The sequence below is a fragment of the Callionymus lyra genome, chromosome 8 (assembly GCF_982586985.1).
Source record: "Callionymus lyra chromosome 8, fCalLyr1.hap1.1, whole genome shotgun sequence".
Classification (NCBI taxonomy): Eukaryota; Metazoa; Chordata; class Actinopteri; order Syngnathiformes; family Callionymidae; genus Callionymus; species Callionymus lyra.
Window position 1 is genome coordinate 21,010,100 of NC_141825.1, and position 21,994 is coordinate 21,032,093.

Below are 21,994 nucleotides of genomic sequence, written 5' to 3' on the forward strand. Positions count from 1 at the left end.
AACAAGAAAGGTGCTGTTAAATAATTATCTTGGTGTGTTCTTGTTGTGGAGTCTGATGGCAGCAGGGAGGAAGGACCTGCGGTACCTCTCCCTCACACACCTGGGATGGAGCATCCTACCACTGATGGAGCTCCTCAATGCCCTCAGTGTGTGCTGGAGAGGGTGAGATAAGTTCTTCCTCATGGAGGCCAACTTGCTCCGTATCCTCCTCCCAGTCACTTCCTCCACAGGATCCAGGGGGCGCCCTAGGACGTAACCGACCTTCTTAATAAGGCTGTCCAGTTTAGCCCTAAATTAGTACTTAAATGAATTATGGAATATTTGGAAATACTTTTAAAAGTTACAAAGGGGTTCACGTTTGATAACAGTAATACAACAAAGGTATGAAAAAACATAAAGGAAAAAGCATAAAAACGGAAAAATAAAATAATAAAAATATTTTTTAATCCATAAATAATTTCAAGTACAATTTTTTTAATTTAGTTTTTATAGAAAAATGACAAAATCACAAGCAAGTAAATTATTTAAGTGGTTAACATACCAAAAATGAATGATTTTTGATGTATTTATTTTTTCTATAATAAAAGATAATAAAAAAGATAATAGAAAGAACTACTTAAAGCGATTCGATGGTAAGTCGAGCCACGCCAGTGGACTAAAGTGGTAGTGTTTAGCCCGACGGGAGACCACATTTCCCATGAGCACTTGCTAAACGTCGCAAAAGTTGCCATGTTACGGTTTGCAGCAGTTGGACAAATTTTCTGTTGCCAGACTTCCATTGATGAATGAAGGATAGAGATCGATGAGGTAAAGAATCAGATTGTGGAATATAAAATATATGCGTTATGATGGCTTTGTAAATAATATAACTTTAACTTTGTTTTTGTACCGTAATCCCCCCTCGCCCACCACAACCAGTGTGATATGTAACATGTTCACACCATCCCCAAGAACTTTTACAGTGAAAATAAAAATCACACAAAACACCTCAAGTTACAGTATATGAGTCATTTAACTAGTTTTAAGTTGATGTGTCATCACAAGTTATTTTAGTACAAAAATATTAAAAGTACATAAAACTACCAAGAGCTGCTTCAAACAGTACATTTTTTAATACCACATCACCAAAAAAAACAAAAACAAAATGTATCAAATATATTTATTTGATGTGTTTTTGACTTGATTTTTTAGATCAATGTTCCTATTTTTCCAATTTCGATTTAAGATAAGTAGTAAAACATGACTTAAAAAGTTCCCAGAACTTCACAGAACATCTGATAAAAAATCTATAGCTTTGTTTGAACATTCTTGTCCTTATTCCAACATTTATTCAAAGGGAAAAATTAATATCAATAGCAAATGTTGACGCTTGTGCCGTTAGCATGTTGCTAAATGCTACAACAGGTTTATCCAGCGGCTCCACAGGAAACGTTTGCTTCACTTAGGAATGTAATATCACAAATGTAATGTTTTAATTACAATGAATCCCATAATTTCTTTTTTTTTTTAAAGTCATTTATTGTTAAAAAAGAAAGTTTGGAAAAAAAGCTGCGACATCTCACTTCATGAAATCTGTTTATTTGTGTAGTTGGTTGTTGAAAATCTTCCACTTAGAAAACATTTATTTGCACATAAAAAAGAGGAAACAGGTTCATTTTAATAATTAGTTTCTAGAAAAGCGTGTTTGTTTGTGGAGGAGATTCTAGAAGAGACCAGTCTTTCATCATAATTCTGTCCCGGTGGGGGGTCTGAGGGATGAGTGGGGGGGCAGGGGGGGGGGGGGGGGGTTCTTCCTCAGGATTTGGGCTGTCGGAGCAGACCGCGGATCCTGCGCACCAGAGCCTGGATGAAGGTGAAGCGGGAGCGGACTTGACTGTACAGACCCTCCACCTCCAGCAGCTTCCTCTGCAGGGCCTCGCTGAAGCCTGACGCCATGTCGCCGTTCAACTGCACACACACACACACACACACACGCTCAGACTCTCTCTCTCAAACGTCACCACTAAAGGTTTTCTTACCGACTCCAGGTCCTGCTGACAGACTCGGGGCAGACCAAGTCCCCGGGCTCCGTGTAGACCGCCGAAGGAATCTGAAGAAGAAGAAGGAAACATTAGACTTGATGTCGCTCGACTGATGCGTCTGAAACTCACCGTCTCCGAGTCTGGATCTGTACAAGCTGGTCTGAGGCGTCAGTTTGGGGTCAGTGGGGGTGCAGTGCAGGAGGTAGTACTCCAGGTGGCGCCACAGGACGAACAAGCAGGTCTCGATGACGTCTGAGGAGCGGCGAGTTAAAGTCCAGGTGCGGAGATGTGAGTATTAGCAAAAGTTGGGTTGATTTGAACCGTATCACGATACAGCTGCAACAAAACTGTATATTGTGAAACTGTAGTAACAAGGATGTATTTGTAGTAGTTACTACCGAGTACTTGACTCCGATGTTGCAGAATTAACAGACCAAATGACTCTTGACGAAGTCGTAACTGCTTTCATTTGTTTTGAAACCAAAATATGTCCAAACATTAGCTTTTAAAGCTGCTGGAGTCACTGTATCCTCTCGTCCTCAGTTGATATTTGTTTGAGTACCACATTATCAATAAGAACCTTTGTCGAAGCTTCTTTCCGATCTAACAACACACACAACTTTACCGTACAGCATGTCTGGGATAAATGTGACGACGCTGCCGATTGGCTGAAACATATTTGACTAAATAAATTAATTAAATGTGTAAGTACTTCATGCAAGTTAAACATTTCAATGACTAACACAGATTACGGCTGTTTTCTTTTAAAACAAATATTTACATGTGGTACCAAGTGCCCTCAATTTGTTCATCTGAGTTTTACTTTACTTAAATATTTAAAAGTAGTTTGTAGGATTTCATTGCTAAGCTGTGGAGTTGTTACGACTGCTGCCATCTAGCGACTGAAAGTGTAATTGCAACCCAAATGAATATGGACATGTTAATATTAAACAAAAAAAATCATATTATTTTGGAAATATATGAACAATAAAACAACTATGAAGATTGTTTACTAAAATTAAAGTAGGATTTTAAGTAACTATTTTAAGTAAGTAAGTAAGTTAACTTGACGATGCACGTCTAAAGTGAAGGATACACGAGCACAGCGACAGAACTTTGGCTCGGTTGTTGATGAGCTGGACCAGACGCCTCTTGGCCAATAGACTCCTCTGGACCGACGAGATCTTCTCCACTCCGCCCGGACCAGACACCAGACCCTGACACAGCTGAAGGACGACAACAGGGGGGTGAGGTGAAGGTTCCGGGGTGGACACGATGGACTCGGGTCGCTCTGACCTCCTTCAGCTCCTCGGGTGGAAGCTGCTCCAGACTCTGCAGTTTGCTCAGACTCTGCCGGTGACTCTGGTGGAACCTGAAGAAGTCGGCCGTGCTGTTCTTCAGCAGGTACAGGACCAGGCCCAGACTGGGGGCCCGGGAGGCGGCCATTAAGGGGAGCGTCGTGGCCAGATCTGAGGACGAAGCCAGAATGAAGTCATGTCGTTTGTGGGACCGTCCCGAGTTCCACTGACCCGCTCGACCTCCGTCTCTGCCGACAGGCTCGACCCCGGACGGGCTGAAGAGGCAGACGCTGAACTGGGCCTGAGCCGAGCTCTGCAGCAGCAGCGTCTGGCAGTACTCCATGATGTTGGCGCACACCTGAGGACGCATGCGTGGGTCAACGTAGGATGACAACTACGACCTTCTACCTCCAGGGGGCGCACCTGCTGCAGAGCCACCTCCACCTCCTCGCGACGCTCCGCCGACTCTCCCGGGCCGCACACCTCCACCTGCTTCAGCAGCCGCTCGCGCTCGCTGCCGGCCAGACGACTCAGCAGGGACAGACACAGACGCTGGACGAACAAATGTCAAAATTAAATTCATTAAATAAAGATGGAAAAACATCAGAGCCGTCAGAATATTGAGTGTTTGAATTTAACATTTAAAGTGTTGAAATCTTTTTGATTTTTATTATTCAAACCATGTTTTTTTAAAGTATTTAATTAAGTATTTAATATTTCATACTCAATCCTTTTTATATTGAAAGGATTCACCTTTTTATTTAAATAACTAAATAAAAAAATAAAAAATTACAATTTGAATTATTCTAAATCCTATAATTAAATTTTTAAATATTTTTAGCTATTTAAATTCAATATGAAAAATAATTTAAAAGGCTACTAATTGAAACATAAAATAAATGTTCTAAATTCAATATAATTCTTGGAATTAAAACATCAAACTATGTCTAAATTGTTTGTTGAAAATACCCAACTTGCATAGTTCAATTATTCAAAAAAGAAAGAATTCATTGCTTAAAACTTAAAAAAAACACCATAAAGTAGAGCAAAAGTTTCAACATTTGAAAAGTTAAATTCTAAATCTCTGATGAAACTGATCTACTTCAATACCTGGAATCTGTGGATGTGACCTTGAAACTCCATGAGTGCCGCGGCGTTGACGTCTCCGCCCGTCTCCAGAGCACCTGTGGAAAAAAAACACCGGGTCAATGATGCCGGCCTGGAGGTCGTGACCCTGAGCGAGTACCTGGCAGCGCCGTCTTGCTGATGATGCCCGTCAGCAGAGACAGCTCCTGCAGCGCCCCCATGCTGAGCTCCTGGCACCGCAGCAGCGACTGAATCGTGTCGGCGTGGACCATGAGCCACTGCAGGACCTGCACACACACACGGACCACCATCTCAATTTCCCACCAAATAAATAGATAATACCGTATTTTCCGGACTATAAGTCGCTCCGGAGTACAAGTCGCTCCAGCCATAAAATGCATAATAAAGAAGGAAAAAACATATATAAGTCGCACTGGAGTATAAGTCGCATTTTTGGGGGAAATTTATTTGATAAAATCGAACACCAAGAACAGACATGTCATCTTGAAATTTGCAATTTAAAATAAAAATAGAATAGAGGCGACGACAGGATGAATAATTGTACAGTATGCTTACATTACGAAACAACTGAGAACATGCCTGGTATGTTAACATAACATTAAGAGTTATTCAGATAACTATACTAAGAAGTTTACCTAACCATCCGTGTTACTCCAAATAACTAAAATCCAATGATATCTTCATCATCGGTGTCACTTTTAAACAACTAACTAACTCTGGAGGTAGAAGATGCGGCGCTTCTACTTCTACGTCGAAATTATGAACACAGGCCTAGAGCGCCCTCTTGTGGTTTATGTGAAAATAAAATGTGAAATGATATACCGGTAATAATGTGTTAATAATGTCACACATAAGTTGCTCCAGAGTATAAGTCGAACCCCTGGCCAAACTATGAAAAAAACTGCGACTTGTAGTCCGGAAAATACGGTAACTCAAATTAAAATGAGGAAAAACCGCTCACCTGTGCTGCCCCCTGTTGGTGGTTCATAGTAGTGGAGGTCAGGATGACCTGGAAGAGCCTCAGAGTTGGCAGCAGGATTTTACGATAGCGGTCCATGGGACTGGGGATGAAACCTGACGGGTCACGCACGACCCTGCGCCAGACACGACCAATTAAATCAATCAATCAATCACAAGTGAGGATCATCAGAGCTCCGGAGGCTCGTTCTCACACCTGTGAGCGTCGCTGTCCGGCACCATGTCGAACACCTGGCACTCGATCAGCTGAGCCACGAGTCCGCAGCGCAGCAGCTCCACGGCGCCCTGGCCCGTCTTGGCCACGCGGGTCAGCAGAGCCTGGCGAGAGAAAGTCAGGGATTCTGGTCTCTGACGTCATGAGATTCAAACTCACCATCTTGCTCTCGTAGATGTAGAGCGGCTTCAGGAGCGGCGGCTGAGGACTGAGCAGGCTCTGCAGCGCCACGTCGTCCTGCCTCAGACTCTCCACTAGGGAGCGCAGGTAGCCGCTGTTGCAGATGTAGACCAGCCACTGGTTCTGCCGGTCGATGGACAGCACTCGGTCCAGGACCGCCAGCGCCAGCATCTGGAGAGACAAACCTCTGGAGTGACGACAGGAAAGCGAAGGAGAGGATTGTTGTTCTCCGTCCATCTTACTCGGCTGATCTCGTGTCCGTCGCAGGCGTCTCTGCAGACCACCTCCATCAGGGACTTGCCGTAACTCTCGATGATGGACAGGTTTTCTCTCTGCAGTTTGGAGAAACCGTCTTCGGGGGCGGTCAGACGCTCCCACATGGCTCTTCCAGCTGGAAACACATTTTATTTTTTCAGCGTTTACCATGATTGTTATTGTCTCCTTTTCTTTTAAATATAAACAATTACACAGTATTTTCAACATTACCTTTATTATTTCAAGCATCTTTGTGATATTTGGATGTCGTCGTAATGCAACAATAATTTACTTCAGGGTTGGACAAGGTTCAAACTTTATTTCATTTCATCAACTTAATTTTATATTTTAAATGTTAAATGTTGTTGTTGTTTTTAAGCATTTTATTTATTAAATTTAAAGTATATAATTTGATTGAGTGGTTGGATTGTTTTATTTAATAACAGAATTAAAACATAATATTTTCTTATTAAAATGTTTGAAAATGATAGTATAATGATGACGTATAGATTGCAATATTCAAATAAATCGAAAATAAATCGTCTAAATGTAATCATTTTTCATTCCTAACCTTTTAAGTTTAATATAAAATGTTGGTATAATAGTGTCACCAGACAATAGCAAATAAGTAACGAGCTACTTGATCGAACTCTCAGGAAGGACAAAGTTGCTTAAGGGAAGTAAGATAATAAATCCAACTCAAACAATTTGATGTTAAATTAAAGACCTTCTTGGCAATAAACCAAAATAAAAATTTAAAAATTTAAAATTAAATAACAATAATAAAGATTATTCCAATATAAATATTGCACAAAATAAACCTGAATAGATAAACTGGGTAATTATAGATTTGAAACCAAATCAAATATTACTCATCATGTGTTTAACTAGAAAAACATTTTAAAGCCAGTTAAGGTCTAATTTCAGATTCATGGATTTAACTCCTATAAGGACTTTTTAAGGATCCGCAGGAACACAGGTGGATAGTAAAACTGAAAACTGTATATAGTTTAGGTGAAACGAAAGGACGAAAAAAGGGAGAAGTATTGATTAGGATGATCCAACAAGATATTTTGGCTAAAAAATCCCGATTTGCATCTAATGCCATTAATAAATGTGAAGATGTTGCTGCTGAATGAATAAGAGAAGAGAACTGAGGTCATACCAGCCTGTAAAGTGTCCGGCTCTTCGGGCTTCTGAGCGATTTGAAGGTAATAAAGCAGAGAGCCGTACAGGTGAGCGCGCAGGCGCTGGTATCCACCGCCTGCACAGAGAAAACAACCACAGCAGCAGTTAAACCCAAATCTCACTCCAATATAATTTATCTTGAGAATTCAATGTCTTAATAACCGGCTCTGGCTTACCAGTGCACAGCAGGAAGTCCAGCAGCTTGCGGAGGACGAGGTGCAGGGCGGAGTTGGCGATGGAGGCGAAACCGGTGGATGCTTCTAGCCCCGCCCCTTGCTGCTGCTCCGACAGCACCGATTGGCTCAAGTGAGCGGTGAGAGTGAAGACGGCTCCGGCCACGATGGGCATCAGTTCTCCAGCTGCTCCCTCAGATAACACCTGAGAGGAGAGACTGTCAGCACCTGACGAGGACCTCAGACGAGCTCTCAGAGGGACCCACCTTGTCGTGCAGGTCCAGCAGCAGGTCTCTGATGATCAGCTGTCTGTCCTCCACGGGGATGAGGTCCGAGGGACAGGCGGTGAGCAGGGTCTCCACCAGGCTCCTCCACGACTGCAACGCGTGTCTCTTCGCACTGAGGCTGCGGCGGATGCGGTTTCGCTCGACCACCTGCTGCAGGATGGAGTTCACCTCCTGAGGAGCGAACAGTGATTAACAAAATTAATGTTCAACATGTCAGATTTCTTGACTCACCTCCATCAACAAGGGTCTCTGTCCAATGGCAGCCATTCCCTGCAGCGCGTTCACCTCTGCAACCAGAACTCTGTGGAGAAGCTGCAACACACAATTTCAGTATTTCTGTTGAAGTTATTTGTGAGAGATCTATCGAAATGTATCAGTGTCATCAGGTTAGTGAATTGTTGAGAATTTTTTAAATGTTCTTTAAATTTAAACTTTTTTTTTAAAGCATTTTATTTTTTATTTATTGATATTTAATTATAATGTTTGACAATGGTAGTATATTGATGACTTATACATTCAAAAATAAATTGTCTAAATGCAATCATTTTTAAATCCTAACATTTTAAATTTCATATAAAATGTTGGTATAATAGAGCAAGGAACTACATGATTGAACTCAGCCAATCATGCAACGTGCAGACGATCATGTGACAATGTAAAAGCACTAGTGTATCAATTCACCATGAGGTCAGTCTGGAGGCTATTAAACCATCTTAACGACTAAGAGTTAAGACTAGAACTAAAATAATTTATTTTTTAATAATTGGAAAGAGGATATATGATTCTATGGTTAAAAAAAATGCATTCATTTAGAAAATATTGGACATTTATAAATCAATTGATATGGAAATTGACCAAATTCAATTATAAAAAACAAAAAGTAAATTAAAAAGAGATCAAAATTTGAAATGTTAAATTCAGCCAAATATTCTAATTGCATAGATATAGGTAAGGTAAAAAAAACAACTCACTTTGACATTGCAAACTGTGTGTCCGTGCTCGTTGACGTGCTCGCAGTTGGAGATCACTTGTTCGATCTGAGTTCGCTCGAAAAAGTCCAGCTGCAACAACTCTGGCATGTCCTGGCTGAAATCGATGGCGTCCAGCACGCTCAGCAACTTCCTGCGCACTGGAGAAAAAAAATATATAACAAAATGAACGATTCATATTTCTCCAAGAATCAAAGCTCAAATCAAAGCCGTTTTAAAACATCAATATTTGGCATTCAAGTGCCTTCATCAAGAGGAGGGATACTTGTGTGAGTTTATTCACTAATTGAGCTTATTCATTAATCTGTGTTACATGTGAATCTTGCACATTTTATTGGGAAGGCGATGAAACAATTCTGGTCGGAATTACAAAGATTAATGTAGGATGTATTACATTAGGATCTCGACAGATGAGTACAATTTTTACAAAACACTGGAAAACGAAAACACCCCAGACAGGAGAATAGATGGGAATAATAAACGGCAAATTTTAAATGGAAAAAACATTCGCATTTGACCTACAAACTTGAAAATGACAAATTCTAATATAAATGTAAGATAATTAGAGTTCATAATGATGTTTTGAATAAACCATACAATACTTTGATCATATATTTTACTTTATTAGATACAGATTGACTTCAATAATCCCTGGAGATCTCCTTCGGGAAATTACATTTCAAGTTTACAGCAGCCGATTGAAGGTACAGCAAGTTTCATAAAAGCAAGAACAAGTGCAAATAATTTAATAATTCATTTCTCTTTGTTCTTGTTCTTATTTTATTTCGATTCTTTTTTATGAAAAATTGCTGTATTTGTTGTGGATAATTTGGAAAAAACAATTTCCCGAAGGAGACCTCCTGATCAAGTTCTACCTAACCTAACCTAAATAAAAATAACAAGTGCCAAGAGATAAAGTGAACAATATAGAGAGCATAGTTCAAAGGAAAAACACTTAAGAGTGTGATATTATTCTGTTAGTATCCTTTTAGGTCTTTGTGTATTTCCTTTCATATATGCACTTTATTTTTGCACTTTGATCTTTTTTTTTGCAATTTGATCTTGTTCTTTCTTTTATGAAACTTCTGTACCTGATATCGTCTGCTGTGAACTGGAAACCTAATTTCTCGATGGAGATCTCCAGAGGGATTAGTAAAGTCTATCTAATCTAAATATATACAAAGATTAATATAGAATAGAATAACATCATCTTTTCGCTCCACTCCTGCCCCCAAACTCAGAGTTAAAAAGTCTAACAGCACAAGGAATAAATGAGTCCCTGAGTCTATTAGTGTTGCATCTGGGGAGGAGCATTAGTCTCCATCTGCTTCTCTGTTCTGTTAGCATGGTATTCAATTTATTATGACATCCACCCTTTCTTTGTTATAATTGTATTTTATTTCTCGTTTCTTACACTACTATTTCGGAAGAAAAGTGATGATGCTATTGCTCCATTGTGGAAGGAAATGAATAACTTTGTATTTTAAACACTTAATATCAACAAATAATATTTTTTTAAGAATACTCAAATATTAAAATATTTACTCGCCGTCAACCGCTATTAGCTTTTTTTATCCTACAAACACTGATATAACAAAGTACTTCCTGTATCAGGAGTAAAACCCATAATCGTGGCAACCGACCTTTTGATGAGGAGTCAAAATGGAGGAAGCCACTGACGGATCTGCATTCATCCTCCATGCCTGATTCTCCGTCTTTAAGAGAAGTCAACAAGGACAGTTTTAAGCAAATATTAAATCATTTAGTACCAATAATGACGCGAGGATTAATTCTCTCTCTGCGTTACTAACACACACCTGAGTGTTGAGCGTGAGGCTGATCGTCGAGCAGGAGGCTGACAAGTCTCTGAGTGTGAGAACGTTGACGGTTCAGTGACGTCACTCTCAACTCAATGGCAGCAGTTTTCATCAGCCAGGACATTTGGGAGAGAGCAGCGATCTGGTTGCCTGAGAGAGACGGCGAAAAGTCATGAAGCAAACAGTATGATGACCACATTAACAGTCACCGTTGCTCACCAGGTAGATTAAAGGGCAGATGCTGCAGGTGAGAGAAAAGGAAGTCCTGGCTGGTCCTTAAATATCTCATGGTTGGTCCGGACGTCTCTGTGCACGCACACAGCTGGTAGATCACCTGCAGAGGCAGAAGAGAGTCAGCAGGAGGCACACGTGTTGCTACGTCGGGAGGCGAGTCCAACCTGGTAGCAGAGCTCTGCCAGGTGAGGGGCATGTCTTATGACAGAAGGTCCAGATCTCTTCTCGGTTCCTCTCTGCAGCAGATTCAGAATGGCATGAAGACAGCTTCGAGGACATCCCAAGACACCTTATAAACAGACAGACTTGGGCGTTAAGAACAGAACGGATTTAACAAAAGGTTTGTCTTAAAACTGCTGCTCTGACCTGGATCTTGAAGGTTCGTTGAGGACACAGGTTTCTTCACTTCATAACCCAAAAGGTAAAGAGCCAGATTTGGACTCTTCAACTCCAACGAGTTAATGAGAAGGTTCAGAATATGGATCTGGGTTTCGTGTCGAATTCTTGCTTCCTTGTTTGGTGTCTCGGCCACTGTGAGTTAACATTTCTTATCCACATGTTGGAACAGATTAACCTTAAATAAACAGTTGAGACGAGTCACTCACCGTCTTCACCAGCATCTGATCCTTCCTCTGCCTCCTCAGAGTCCAAACACTCCACAAATCCAGCCATCAGCTTTTCACTCATCATCTAAACAGAAACGTGAGAACGTTGTTTAGTTATCTACAACAGTAGTCTCCAACCCCCAGTCCAGGGACTGGTTACCCCCGTTATCATCATCATAATTATTTTCTTTTGATGCAAGTATACACATTTATCCACAATCGGAGATCAAGTTGCCATGTTTGCTGACAGGGTAATTGAAACAGTAAAACAAGGAACTTAATTTTTCAGTATTATTGCTGCTGTATAAATACTTGAACTGAGGTACCTGGTCGTGAGTGAAATCTCCTACTAGGCGGATTTGAAGATTGGGATAGTTGGCAATTCGTCGCAGGATCTTGGAACTTTGATATGCAGCTTCTGGATTGGAGCTGCTGTGATACAGATATCTGTAATGACAAAATCACAATGTTTAACGAGATATTAATGTAATGAAGCAAAAGTGAAGAAAGACCTTTAAGTATAAATCAAAGTACGCTCACCTGGCAATATTTACGATGTGATCTGCCCTGCGGGTCTGAGGACTGACTCCCTGTAGAAGCTGCTCCAGCGGAGAGACCAGCTGTGAGGACTGACTCTCTCTGAGAAGATCCATGTAAACCACTTCTTTCTGCAGAGCCAGATCCAGCAGGCATAAGCAGTGTAGCACCGCAGACTCCAGGTTCTTCTTGCCTATGGTGTGACATCAAACGAGGATGTAAACTGTGTCACTAACAAGCCACCTCAGTTTCACCCCAAGCTGAAGCATCTGCTCGGCCTCACCGGGGAACGCTGCGTAAGTGTCCAGCTGCCGAACTCCCTCCTCCAGCAGGCTGAGACAGAGCGCCAACATCGGGGAGTCATTTAGCAGATGGAACATGAGGTTGTGGCCTGGCGGCTTGTGGGCTGGAACCTGCTCGCCTTGAAGCTCGACCATCTCCTGGACGAAGTCGGCTGGTTGCGGCTCGTAGTCGCGCAGAAGCTTGTGAAAAACCTCCAGAGTGGATTCAGCTACCTCCCACTGCCAGGTCACAGGAATAAATGTCACCCACATGTGTGTGTTTCTTCAGGCTAAAAAAAAAAAAGAAATTAACCTTTTCTGCCGGACGACGATATGCTCGTGTTGGGAATGCGAGGAAAACGGATTCTCTGAGGAAGTCCAGGTACGGCTGAAATCCTGGCACTCGCAGCCCTGCACCTAAATTAACAGGCAGGCTGCTCTCAACTAAAGTGCTGATGAGTTGACAGAAGCTCCGGGTCAGAGGGTACTCCTCGCTGCTCGACTCTATTTCGTTCAGCTCCACCTGGGGGCAGTAGAGGTAATGAGATTGACATGTACATAAAGAAAATATGGGATGCTGAAATCAAACCTTTATTACTGACATTTTTTATTCGGTAAATATATAAAAGAAATGCATTCACTACTTTAAATAAGAAAATTGTACATGATCGAAAACGCAAATAATTAATTATCATTTTGTAAATTAACATTGACTAAACACATTTTTTTAGACAGAATTGTGATCATACAGGGCAAAGTTCGAGTTTCATTTAAACACTCACCTCAATTCCGGCAGCCTGCCTTTGTCCAGGAACACGTACAGTCTGAAGAATCTTAGGTAAATGATAAAAAAAAAAAACTTAATTAACTAAAATAAGTAAACAAAAACTGTTGTATTGTATAAACAGACTTTTCAAGTGTTATGATCTTTTTAATGGATTAAGCAATCTCAGACACATATTTGACAGATTTTAAACAAAAAATCTTATTTAGAGTTTATAAAGTTGAAATTCAAAAGGGCACTTTCTATATTAAAACTTAAAACAAAGACACACCTGTGTGTATTCTAGTGATTGCCACAGTGACGCAGCAATTTCCGGTGACTTTCCGAAGGCAGCCAAGCAATGAAGGAGATCAGCTTTCAGTATTGGTGGAACACTGCACTGTAGCATCCCCAACATCACAACCACAGGAGTCCACTGCGGGTGCTCACATAGAGCCAGTCGAGCATTTTCACTCTAAAATAAAATAATAAAAATTACTTTTGGACAAAAGAAACTTGTGTTCGTTAGTGGTTACCTACCCAGGTAATGATGGTGGTGAGAAGTTGAAAGAAAGAAGTGAGTCCATCAAGTTCTCGCTGTGTGATGCCCCTCAGTGGATGGTGCCGGTACTGAGCAGCATCTGGATTTGGAAGGTCACGTCGCAGGTTCTCATGGTAAAGCATGAGGGAGTGGAAAAAGTGTTCCCAAGAAACTGGACTGCCGGACACTCCCTGGATGTTATCACCTGAACAAACACCATTTACTGATTCAACAGAAGCTATTTATCTTACAAATCAACACCTTTTTTTTAAAGAAACTTCATTATAGAAACAATTCCTTTGATCATACCATGTGTGGATCCGTTTGTTTTTAGGAGGCTGAAGCAGTAGTGGGCACACTGAGGACCATTGGCGAGACCTTTCAGCATTCGAAGGTAGGAAATGTACAGAGTGGAAGGCAGAAGGTCTCCCATTTGACGCACAAATTTGGACAGGACAACCTTTAATCACAGGGATAAAAGTGAAAAAAAGGGTTACAAAAGTACAAGTTCTTTAATGTGAAACACTGCCTAAATGTGAAAAGTTTAAACAATAATATTAAAACGACCTATATATAAAAGGGTTCTTACCTGTTTGTGTGGAGGCCTCTGCAGTGACATTCCTAAATAAGACCCCTGGAGGGAGGTCTGCTGAAGGGACTCTGTAGGGCACCAGAATTCCAAACCTAGCTCCAGTCCAAATGGGTCTTTACTATAAAACTCTCCAATCTGGAAAAAAAATTCCAATATTTTCTTGTTTCCTCTTACTATATTGGAGTTTAAATAACCATATTAATGAACAAGTTTGTTAATGATAAAGACGCACCAGGATCATGAGATGGTCAAGATCTTTTCGCAGAGATGAAGGTGGCTCGCCTTCCATTTGTAAAGAAATGTGCACCAGACGTGCATCCTCGTCAGCCCGATTACGAAGTTGCTTCACCTATGAAAAGAAGAAAACATTTTTTTTAAATTACACTGTTTTGCAAGACTTGAAATCATGTAAAAACTGTGAAAGTACATGAAATAATTAGTGTACCTTCATCGGCATTAAAGCCAGGAAGTCAGTGATAAGTGAGTGAAGGCGACGGATGTAAAACTCTTCCTGGGTGAAACTCTCGCAGTTCAGCATGCCCTCTTTCATGAACAAGAAGACGTCTCCAAGGAGAGCCTGATCTGCGAGGACCTCGTCTGCCTCTGTGAACTCTACAAGCGCTGAGAAGAAATGACAAAAGTAAAAATTCAGACCATTATTTATGCAATTAAAAAAATAAACTCAAGCTCATTTATTTTCAAAATGAGTCCTGGTGACACCAACCTGCACCCTGGGGCAGCTGCGAAAGCACCCTGAGGGACAGAGCCCAGGTCAGCCTACACACAGCCTGTAATCCTGGGAGTTTCCACGGTTGACCATCCATTAAATGGCTGTGGACTGCTGACACATAATTCCTCTCCGTCAGCAGAGGCAGCACCTGAAGCAGATCTGCAGACCCAAAAATAAAACAACATAATTAAACACCATAATTAAACCACTTTTAAATCTAGCGTGCCAACCTTCTCGATCTTCCAGGCCCTGCTCTATAAAGCTGACATCCAAGCAGTAGAGCAATGCCATGACAAGAGCCAAGTTCACGCCATCCAATGATCCATCAGCTTGAGCCGTCACTTTCTCCAGGTAGCTAATTAGAGCCAGCGTATCGTCCTTCGTCAAGGGGGATTGACATGCCCACAGAAAAAGACTGTCTGCGAGGGCTTGTCGACATTCGTTGATGAAGTCTGACACCTAGAGAGAACAGAAAAGTCAGTGAGGAATTGGTCATCCTGAAGAAGCAAAACAGGATCAGTACGCACATCACGTCTGTGCTTCTCATTGCCCAGGCCACGTTCCTTCTGCAGCCGCTCAAACTCGCGAGTCATATTGATCTCAGACACCAGCGTTAGGATTCTTTTAGTCAAACCATTGGTCATCAGTTCATCTGTGAAGTTTGTAGTCAGGGCCACCAACTCTTCACTGAGAAAACAAAAAACAAGGATTAAGGGAGAGTAACACAAATATTTTAGAATATATTGAAAACAGCATTTTAACCTGAGATCAAGTGTGAATGTCTTTCCCTGACGTGACTGGATAAGTGTACGCAAAGAATTGGCCACACATGCCTTCCCATCCCAGTAGAGTAGCACGGCAACAAGTCCACGTGTCAAACCTGGGAAATGTGACTGTTGCTGCTCACCTAGAAAGACAAAACATATTCTCTTTTATTTAAGAATGCCTGTGGGATTAAAACAGATGTACACATTTTACCTGCTAAAAGAAGTTCTAGAGCTGCCAGCTCCCCAATATCAAACAGATCACTGATGATGAAAGCTTCTGCTAGAAGTTGCTCTGGAAGGAGTCGAGATCCCTGCTGACCCTGGACTGCAATGCCATCTGTGCTTGCCTTGCGCACCTTTTCCCTCTGCTCTGCACTCTTTGGCTAAAATGAATTAAAAGTATTCATCAAATTATAATATAACAACAGAGTACGGTTTTAATTATGTTTCCTGAATTAAAAAAAAAAAAAAGGATCTTACCGGGTTCTTAAAGAGTGACAGGAAGATAGTCTTGTGTTTTTTCAGCTGAAGGTCAAGAAGGTGGACACTTTCAGGCTGCCTTTTCACTACTGCTCCGTTCACAGTTTCCCACAGCTCTTTCAGTGGCCCCCACAGACTGGCTCCTGTACAGGTTGTTTATTTTGTATAGATCAGACATTTTACAACAGCTAGGACAAATATGAGTTATCTGCAACAGTAGATTTGTTTATAATATTTTAAAAAAAGATGAGGATATTAAGGTAAGGTAAGGTAAAACTTTATTGATCCCTCAGCAGATCTCCTTCGGGAAATTGTGGCAAAACAGGCATTATTAGGGAATTATTGATAGGCAAAAGGCGTAGAAAGAAAAGTGTTTTATTTTGTGTGTCTTGTAGTTATGAAAGTGTTATTTTCACCAAACTCTTTAAAGCAATACACAATAATACATATAATATGTTGTTGAATGGTCACAGTAGAAGCTCCGTTTATACACTCTAGCAAATCAGGTTCTTTGACTTAAATTATTACTTTTGGTTTCGGTTTAATCGACATGGTCTCATACGAAACAGAATTACGACACATTTATAGGATTGTATGCGGTTCTAAACGTAGTTGTCCACCTTGTTGAATACATTTCATAGCGTTTTCGTTTCGAATCAAACACAAATGTGCCGAAATATACAGAATATACGCCTAAATGCAATATACAGAATAAATAGTGGTAAAAAGGTGAATATTTCTTCACACGGTATCGGTTACCAAGTGTTGTTGTGAACATCACCGGTACTTGACAACAGTTGACATACATGCTAGGCTACATTAGCCTAGCTGCGAAAATCAAACTCCAAGACCATGTGGTTTATACATGCGAGCAACGCCTTATAGTCACGCTTGTAAAAGACGACATTTATATTGAACTGGTAGATAGAGTGTAGCCAGCACACAGACACAGAGGTTGTTTATTTTTAAAATAAACTTAATACAGTGAGTTCATACCTGAATTTACCGCCATCTGTAGCGCCATATTTCTAGACAGGCAGGTCCCGGACAGCCCCTCGTGGGAATTGTAGTCTTCCGGCGAAGACACTGGAAACAATCGATACATTTCGGTTGTTTCGTCGTGACTTCACTGTAAATCTCCACAATTGTATGAGAAATATTCTCCGTTTTTACCTAATTTTATTTATGATGTGATACAGGTTTTGCAAGCTGAGAAATAAAAAATAAAGTTTTAATAGGAACCAATGTTCTCACACCCGAACTGTTTTAGCAGGTGCACCAACATGCTTCCTTGCTGGAGATGACCGCTGCTTCCCTTAGTCTTAACCAACATGATTACTTTTATTAAATGTCAATGTAAAAGCTTTCTATAAAGTAAAAGGTAGTATTTTAAGGTCAAATATGGCGCGTGTTGTTAAGTTTTTCCGGACCGTGCGCAATCACTGGAAGAAATCCACGTTAGCCGTGTGTGTCCTGTCATATGGAGGGTACTGGCTGTATGGAAGACACTGGTGAGCAAATGACACATGTTTAGCCCAAATACTTTTATGTATAATTAACCATAATGCATGGCGTTTTAGTGACAGTCTTCTGCGGAGGGAGGCTTGTTTGCTGGCGAGGGTAAGTCAATTATGACTGTAAATAACATTGATTCAAATGGTGACTTATTTGTGGTCAATGTGATCCTTTTAAGGAATTTGGAAGACGTGTAATAGCTCCACAGGAACGACTGAGGAAAGCAACGGTGATTCTGAATCCTGCTGCCTGCAATGGGTAAGGAGGACACATCTAAAGACCCAAGGGATTTCTGCATACTTTTTGCATACTCTTTACACATTTGTGCATTTTTCTTAAATTAACAACAAAAACAATAATAAAAACATTTAAGGAGAACTCATGTGGAAACTCTCCTGACTCACTCAGATGTTTCAAATATTGAAGTCTTCCAAGATGCAGTAAGTCTCTCATCATGACCATGTTTTGAAATAATTACTTTATAAAGTTCTCCCACGTATAAGTTCTTGGCGAATGAGTGGTTACAAGAGCTGAGTCCATTATGACGTAATAATGGCTTTACTCCTACTCCAGCCAGCTGTAATTACGCCCCGCTTTGTTTATACAACGAGTCCCTTGGAGGTGGAGACTTCCGAGATTACTGACGTGCGATGACAAACTTCAATGCTTCACCAATTACAGCAGAGTGGTTGTGGTTATGGTAAACAAGATTTGATCTCCAGAAAAAAAGGCTTTTTATTAAGATGTCAATGTAAATATTTAAATCAAAAGACAGTTTTGTACAAACGGACACATACTGATGAGTACAATAGAGGTCCAAGATCAATTTAAGACACACTTAAATAAATGCATTTGTTGCCTTTTAAAAAAACAATAAATCCCTAATAAACTAATAATCATAAATGATAATGATGTAAAAATACACAAGTAAGAGTGTTTATTATCATTAAGCTTTTGCCTGACAGTTGTTTTATTTTATTTTATTTATTCTATTTTTTATTTTTAGTATTTTTTATTTATTTTTTCTCTTATATTTCTACTCTTGTCTACTTTATTCGGTACAGTGTATTCTTGTTTCTTGTTATTTTAATTTTCTTTGTTTCCTGTGCTTTAATAACCTGGTTTTCTTTTGTACTCTTGAACATGTTTGCACTTTGTTATAAAAATTGTATAAATAAAATATATTAAAAAAAAAAAAGAAATACACAAGTAAAATGAGCACAATGGTCAATTAAGTAATTATTAATAAATAAACAACAATCACATATTAATAAAAGTTCAAAAGTAAGCATTTGACACTGATATTGTTGTAAACTATTGAGGTCACATGGTTCATGACTATTTGTTTGCACAGCAACAATCTTTTATTTTTTGACTACACCCAAAATCAATTGTTCAGTTTAGTTTATTTGAACACTAATGTGTTGAGTATGAAGGCCACAGGAGTGCTGGTTCTCAAGTTAAATGAAATAAAATTAATTTGTGTTGACAATGAGTTTTCACCCCCCAACAAATTGACGCAAAATTGTGATCGCACCACCTGCCAAAACAAATTGAAAAAATAATTAAATGGATTATTTATGCTGCCGGTGCTGGAAACAAATTTGTTTACCTCAATGTATTCATTTCAATATTTAATGTAAACTCTTTGATCCATATCTTCTATTAACAATTTTTTTTAATGACAACTCGTGCAGGAAAGCCAACAAACTCTTTGAAAAAAACGCTGCCCCAATTTTACATCTTTCTGGTATGGACGTCAACGTTGTGAAGGTGCGTCTATTAAAATGATTTTACTTCTGAATTAATGTCAACAGATGCACCAAAATTCTAATTCTTGTTTTCATTACCCGCTTCCCCCCCCAACAGACGGATTATGAAGGCCAAGCAAAGAAACTGATTGAGCTGATGGAACAAACAGACATGCTGATTGTTGCCGGGGGGGATGGAACCCTTCAGGAAGTCGTCACTGGTTTATTGCGCCGGCCTGATCAAGTGGGTTTCTGCTTGTAATTACAAGGCTTTTCTTCTGCATTGTTGCCTTGTCACGTTTGAATAACTGTTCATTTGTCTACAGGAAACCTTCAGCAACATGCCAATTGGATTTATTCCCCTGGGAACCCGTAATTCGCTGAGCACAAGTCTTCATTTTCTCAGCGACAACCAGGTCAAGTAAGTATAGGTCAATGTTATTGTGGCAAGAAGAGCAGTGATTAAAATTGTAATAAATAATTTTTACATGTTTTTCTAAATAGAAATTAATCCAGTGTGTCTTTTGTTTTTTATAGAGACATAACATTAGCAACACTTTCCATCCTCAAAGGAGAGACTGTGCCACTTGATGTTCTACAGATTAAAGTAAGAGTTACTTTCTCTACCAAACGGTCTGGAAATGCTTTGGAAAGCCTAATAATCTCTTGACCTCTGCAGGGGGAGAAGGACCAGCCAGTGTTTGCTCTGACAGGTCTGCGTTGGGGGGCTTTTAGAGACGTGTCCGCTACCATCAGCAAGTATGACATCATCAGATCCCTCAATAAAGGATGGTTTAACTTGCAGAGATTTTATGTTCTACCTAACTCTTTACAGATTCTGGTATTTTGGACCACTGAAGATCAAGGCTGCTCATTGGATGAGTACACTACGAGTAAGTTAAAGTTACAACACTGCATTTAGTAGAAACGACTTGATATTGTGTCAATCTGTTCTAAGGAATGGCCTTTGATACGAGAGGCTTCTGTTTCCTGCCTTTCTCCGACCCCACGCCCCCCCGATATGGTCCCCCAAATTACTGTCAGGCCAAACCTGTGGCACCGCATCATTCGCCGTTTCAAGAATTACTGGAGCCCACCTATTGAAGGTATTTATTATCATCACCTGTAGATTACACATCCACGTTTGAAGGATGCTTCCGTAAATGGAGGATTTGGTTTTAATTAAGTTCTGATGCTGACATACTTTGTCAGGCAATTCAATGTCGTATTAATTTAATGGGTACAAGAATCTAAATTCACACTAATTAAAGGTATATGGAGCTTCCAATATAAAATAAAAAAAACTTGATCAATAGTTTCTTTTTTTTTGTCTCCAGAGCCTCCAAAGGAGGAAGAACCAGAGAAGTGGGATGATCAGAAGTTCTCATCTTTAGAACTCTACATTCAAACACACAACAAAAACCCAGTTGAGAGGGTGTGTAATGGTTTAAATATTAAATAAGCTCCATTCGCTTCAGGTGCTCATTTTTCTTCTTTCAATTTCCAGCGCGAGAACGACTCCATGATTATCCTCGCGGAGCCCGACAACCTGACCGTGAGCGAGTTCATTTATCTGGGGTCAGTAGAAAGAGTGATGACCACTGCAAGCCATTTATTGTGAAAGGGAATTTATTTTATTATTTTATTATTAGGGAGAAAAAAGAAGAGGATCCTACTGCTTTCACTGAGGACTCACAAAAACTGGAAGCAAGTGTTTGTCGGCTGCAGATCCCTGAGGTAAAGAAATGTTCCAGAATTATGAATCTAAATTGTTATTCAGTTTCTGAAACGAGATTTATATTTTGGGTCAAAAATGGCCTGATGGGTATAATTGTTAATCACTGTCCCTAAAAGTGACCAATAGGTTAAAAAAAGGTATTTGTTCTGTATCTTAAAGGATGCCGGGGGCTTCTACAACATTGACAACGAGGAGTACGAAGCACTGCCTGTGGAAGTGAGACTGTTGCCACGGAAACTGCACTTTTTCATCAGTGCAGAGCGGAGGGAGCAGCTGCTGTCACAGATGCAGTAAACTGATGACGACAACAAAATACGTCTTTGTCCATTTTTAAACATAATACTCATGTTGTTGTTTTTTCAGCAATCACGCTGTGGCTCAGTCATGCATAACTTGTTTATATATTATTTAATCATGAGGACCAATGCATTGTTTGTGTAGAAAAGTAACCCATGTTGAGGCAAAATGTAACTTCATGTTTACTTAATGGCTTTTTTATGCCAACAAATGTCGTTTTTGGTCAATAAAACTACCGCCCAATGTGTTGTAAACAACTATATTCAAGATTTTTTTTTTTAGTTTGTCTGTATCCATCAAAATAATAATCAAGGAACATGTCACCTTTCAATATAGTTTTTCTGGCATGTTCTGCTGAAACAAACATTTAAAAAAAAAAAAATTGCATTGAAGGAAATGTATTTATTCCCCTGGTCTAAATGTATGAAACCCAAATTTATAATAAAAATACATTAATTAAAATAAAATGACAAATTATAATATTAATGAATTCTAACACAAAATAAATAAATTGAAATGTCTGAAACCAAAGGAAAGGTTGGAAATAATAAAGATTTCACTTGAATATGCCTTATGAGAATATGTTTCGCCCCAAATGTGGACTCTTGAGTGCAAGTTGTCATTGACGTTTACAAATCGAGATACAGCTCAAGTGA

At 39.9% G+C, this 21,994-nt stretch overlaps 2 protein-coding genes across 2 annotated transcripts; one reads left to right on the forward strand and one right to left on the reverse strand.

The window, feature by feature from the left end:
- Window positions 1–1,558: 1,558 nt before the first annotated feature.
- nup205 (nucleoporin 205) lies at window positions 1,559–17,068 on the reverse strand. Its single transcript, XM_087797704.1, has 42 exons — window positions 17,034–17,068; window positions 16,038–16,180; window positions 15,769–15,940; window positions 15,553–15,697; window positions 15,318–15,477; window positions 15,021–15,249; window positions 14,785–14,949; window positions 14,506–14,681; window positions 14,293–14,409; window positions 14,058–14,195; window positions 13,778–13,928; window positions 13,468–13,673; window positions 13,220–13,402; window positions 12,947–12,997; window positions 12,478–12,687; window positions 12,167–12,404; window positions 11,887–12,076; window positions 11,673–11,793; window positions 11,347–11,431; window positions 11,108–11,272; window positions 10,906–11,030; window positions 10,727–10,841; window positions 10,508–10,657; window positions 10,334–10,405; window positions 8,673–8,830; window positions 7,933–8,013; window positions 7,681–7,872; window positions 7,418–7,619; window positions 7,219–7,317; window positions 6,041–6,189; window positions 5,778–5,969; window positions 5,601–5,722; window positions 5,388–5,520; window positions 4,566–4,692; window positions 4,430–4,503; window positions 3,743–3,871; window positions 3,551–3,677; window positions 3,318–3,490; window positions 3,118–3,247; window positions 2,151–2,273; window positions 2,019–2,089; window positions 1,559–1,947 (listed from the first exon to the last, which is right to left on the reverse strand). Exons 1-42 carry the CDS (start codon window positions 17,059–17,061, stop codon window positions 1,795–1,797), a joined length of 5,970 nt encoding a protein of 1,989 aa, XP_087653830.1. The 5' UTR covers window positions 17,062–17,068; the 3' UTR covers window positions 1,559–1,794.
- A 253-nt stretch (window positions 17,069–17,321) lies between these two features.
- On the forward strand, window positions 17,322–21,600 carry agk (acylglycerol kinase). Its single transcript, XM_087797176.1, has 14 exons — window positions 17,322–17,548; window positions 17,618–17,657; window positions 17,731–17,810; window positions 19,250–19,325; window positions 19,422–19,547; window positions 19,630–19,724; window positions 19,841–19,910; window positions 19,983–20,062; window positions 20,139–20,196; window positions 20,262–20,409; window positions 20,641–20,738; window positions 20,811–20,881; window positions 20,956–21,040; window positions 21,201–21,600. The coding sequence occupies exons 1-14, from the start codon at window positions 17,439–17,441 to the stop codon at window positions 21,333–21,335; spliced, it is 1,272 nt and encodes a 423-aa protein (XP_087653302.1). The 5' UTR covers window positions 17,322–17,438; the 3' UTR covers window positions 21,336–21,600.
- The last annotated feature ends 394 nt before the right edge of the window (window positions 21,601–21,994 follow it).

Coding starts and splice junctions, on each gene's coding strand:
- nup205 (XM_087797704.1), bottom strand. CDS start 17,061: ATGGCGCTACAGATGGCGGTAAATTCAG. Junction 11,794..11,886: donor CACATCGTAAATATTGCCAG/GTGAGCGTACTT, acceptor TTGTCATTACAG/ATATCTGTATCACAGCAGCT. Junction 5,521..5,600: donor CCGGACAGCGACGCTCACAG/GTGTGAGAACGA, acceptor TGTCTGGCGCAG/GGTCGTGCGTGACCCGTCAG.
- agk (XM_087797176.1), top strand. CDS start 17,439: ATGGCGCGTGTTGTTAAGTTTTTCCGGACCGTGCGCAATCACTGGAAG. Junction 17,549..17,617: donor TGGCTGTATGGAAGACACTG/GTGAGCAAATGA, acceptor ATGGCGTTTTAG/TGACAGTCTTCTGCGGAGGG. Junction 20,197..20,261: donor ATTGGATGAGTACACTACGA/GTAAGTTAAAGT, acceptor ATCTGTTCTAAG/GAATGGCCTTTGATACGAGA.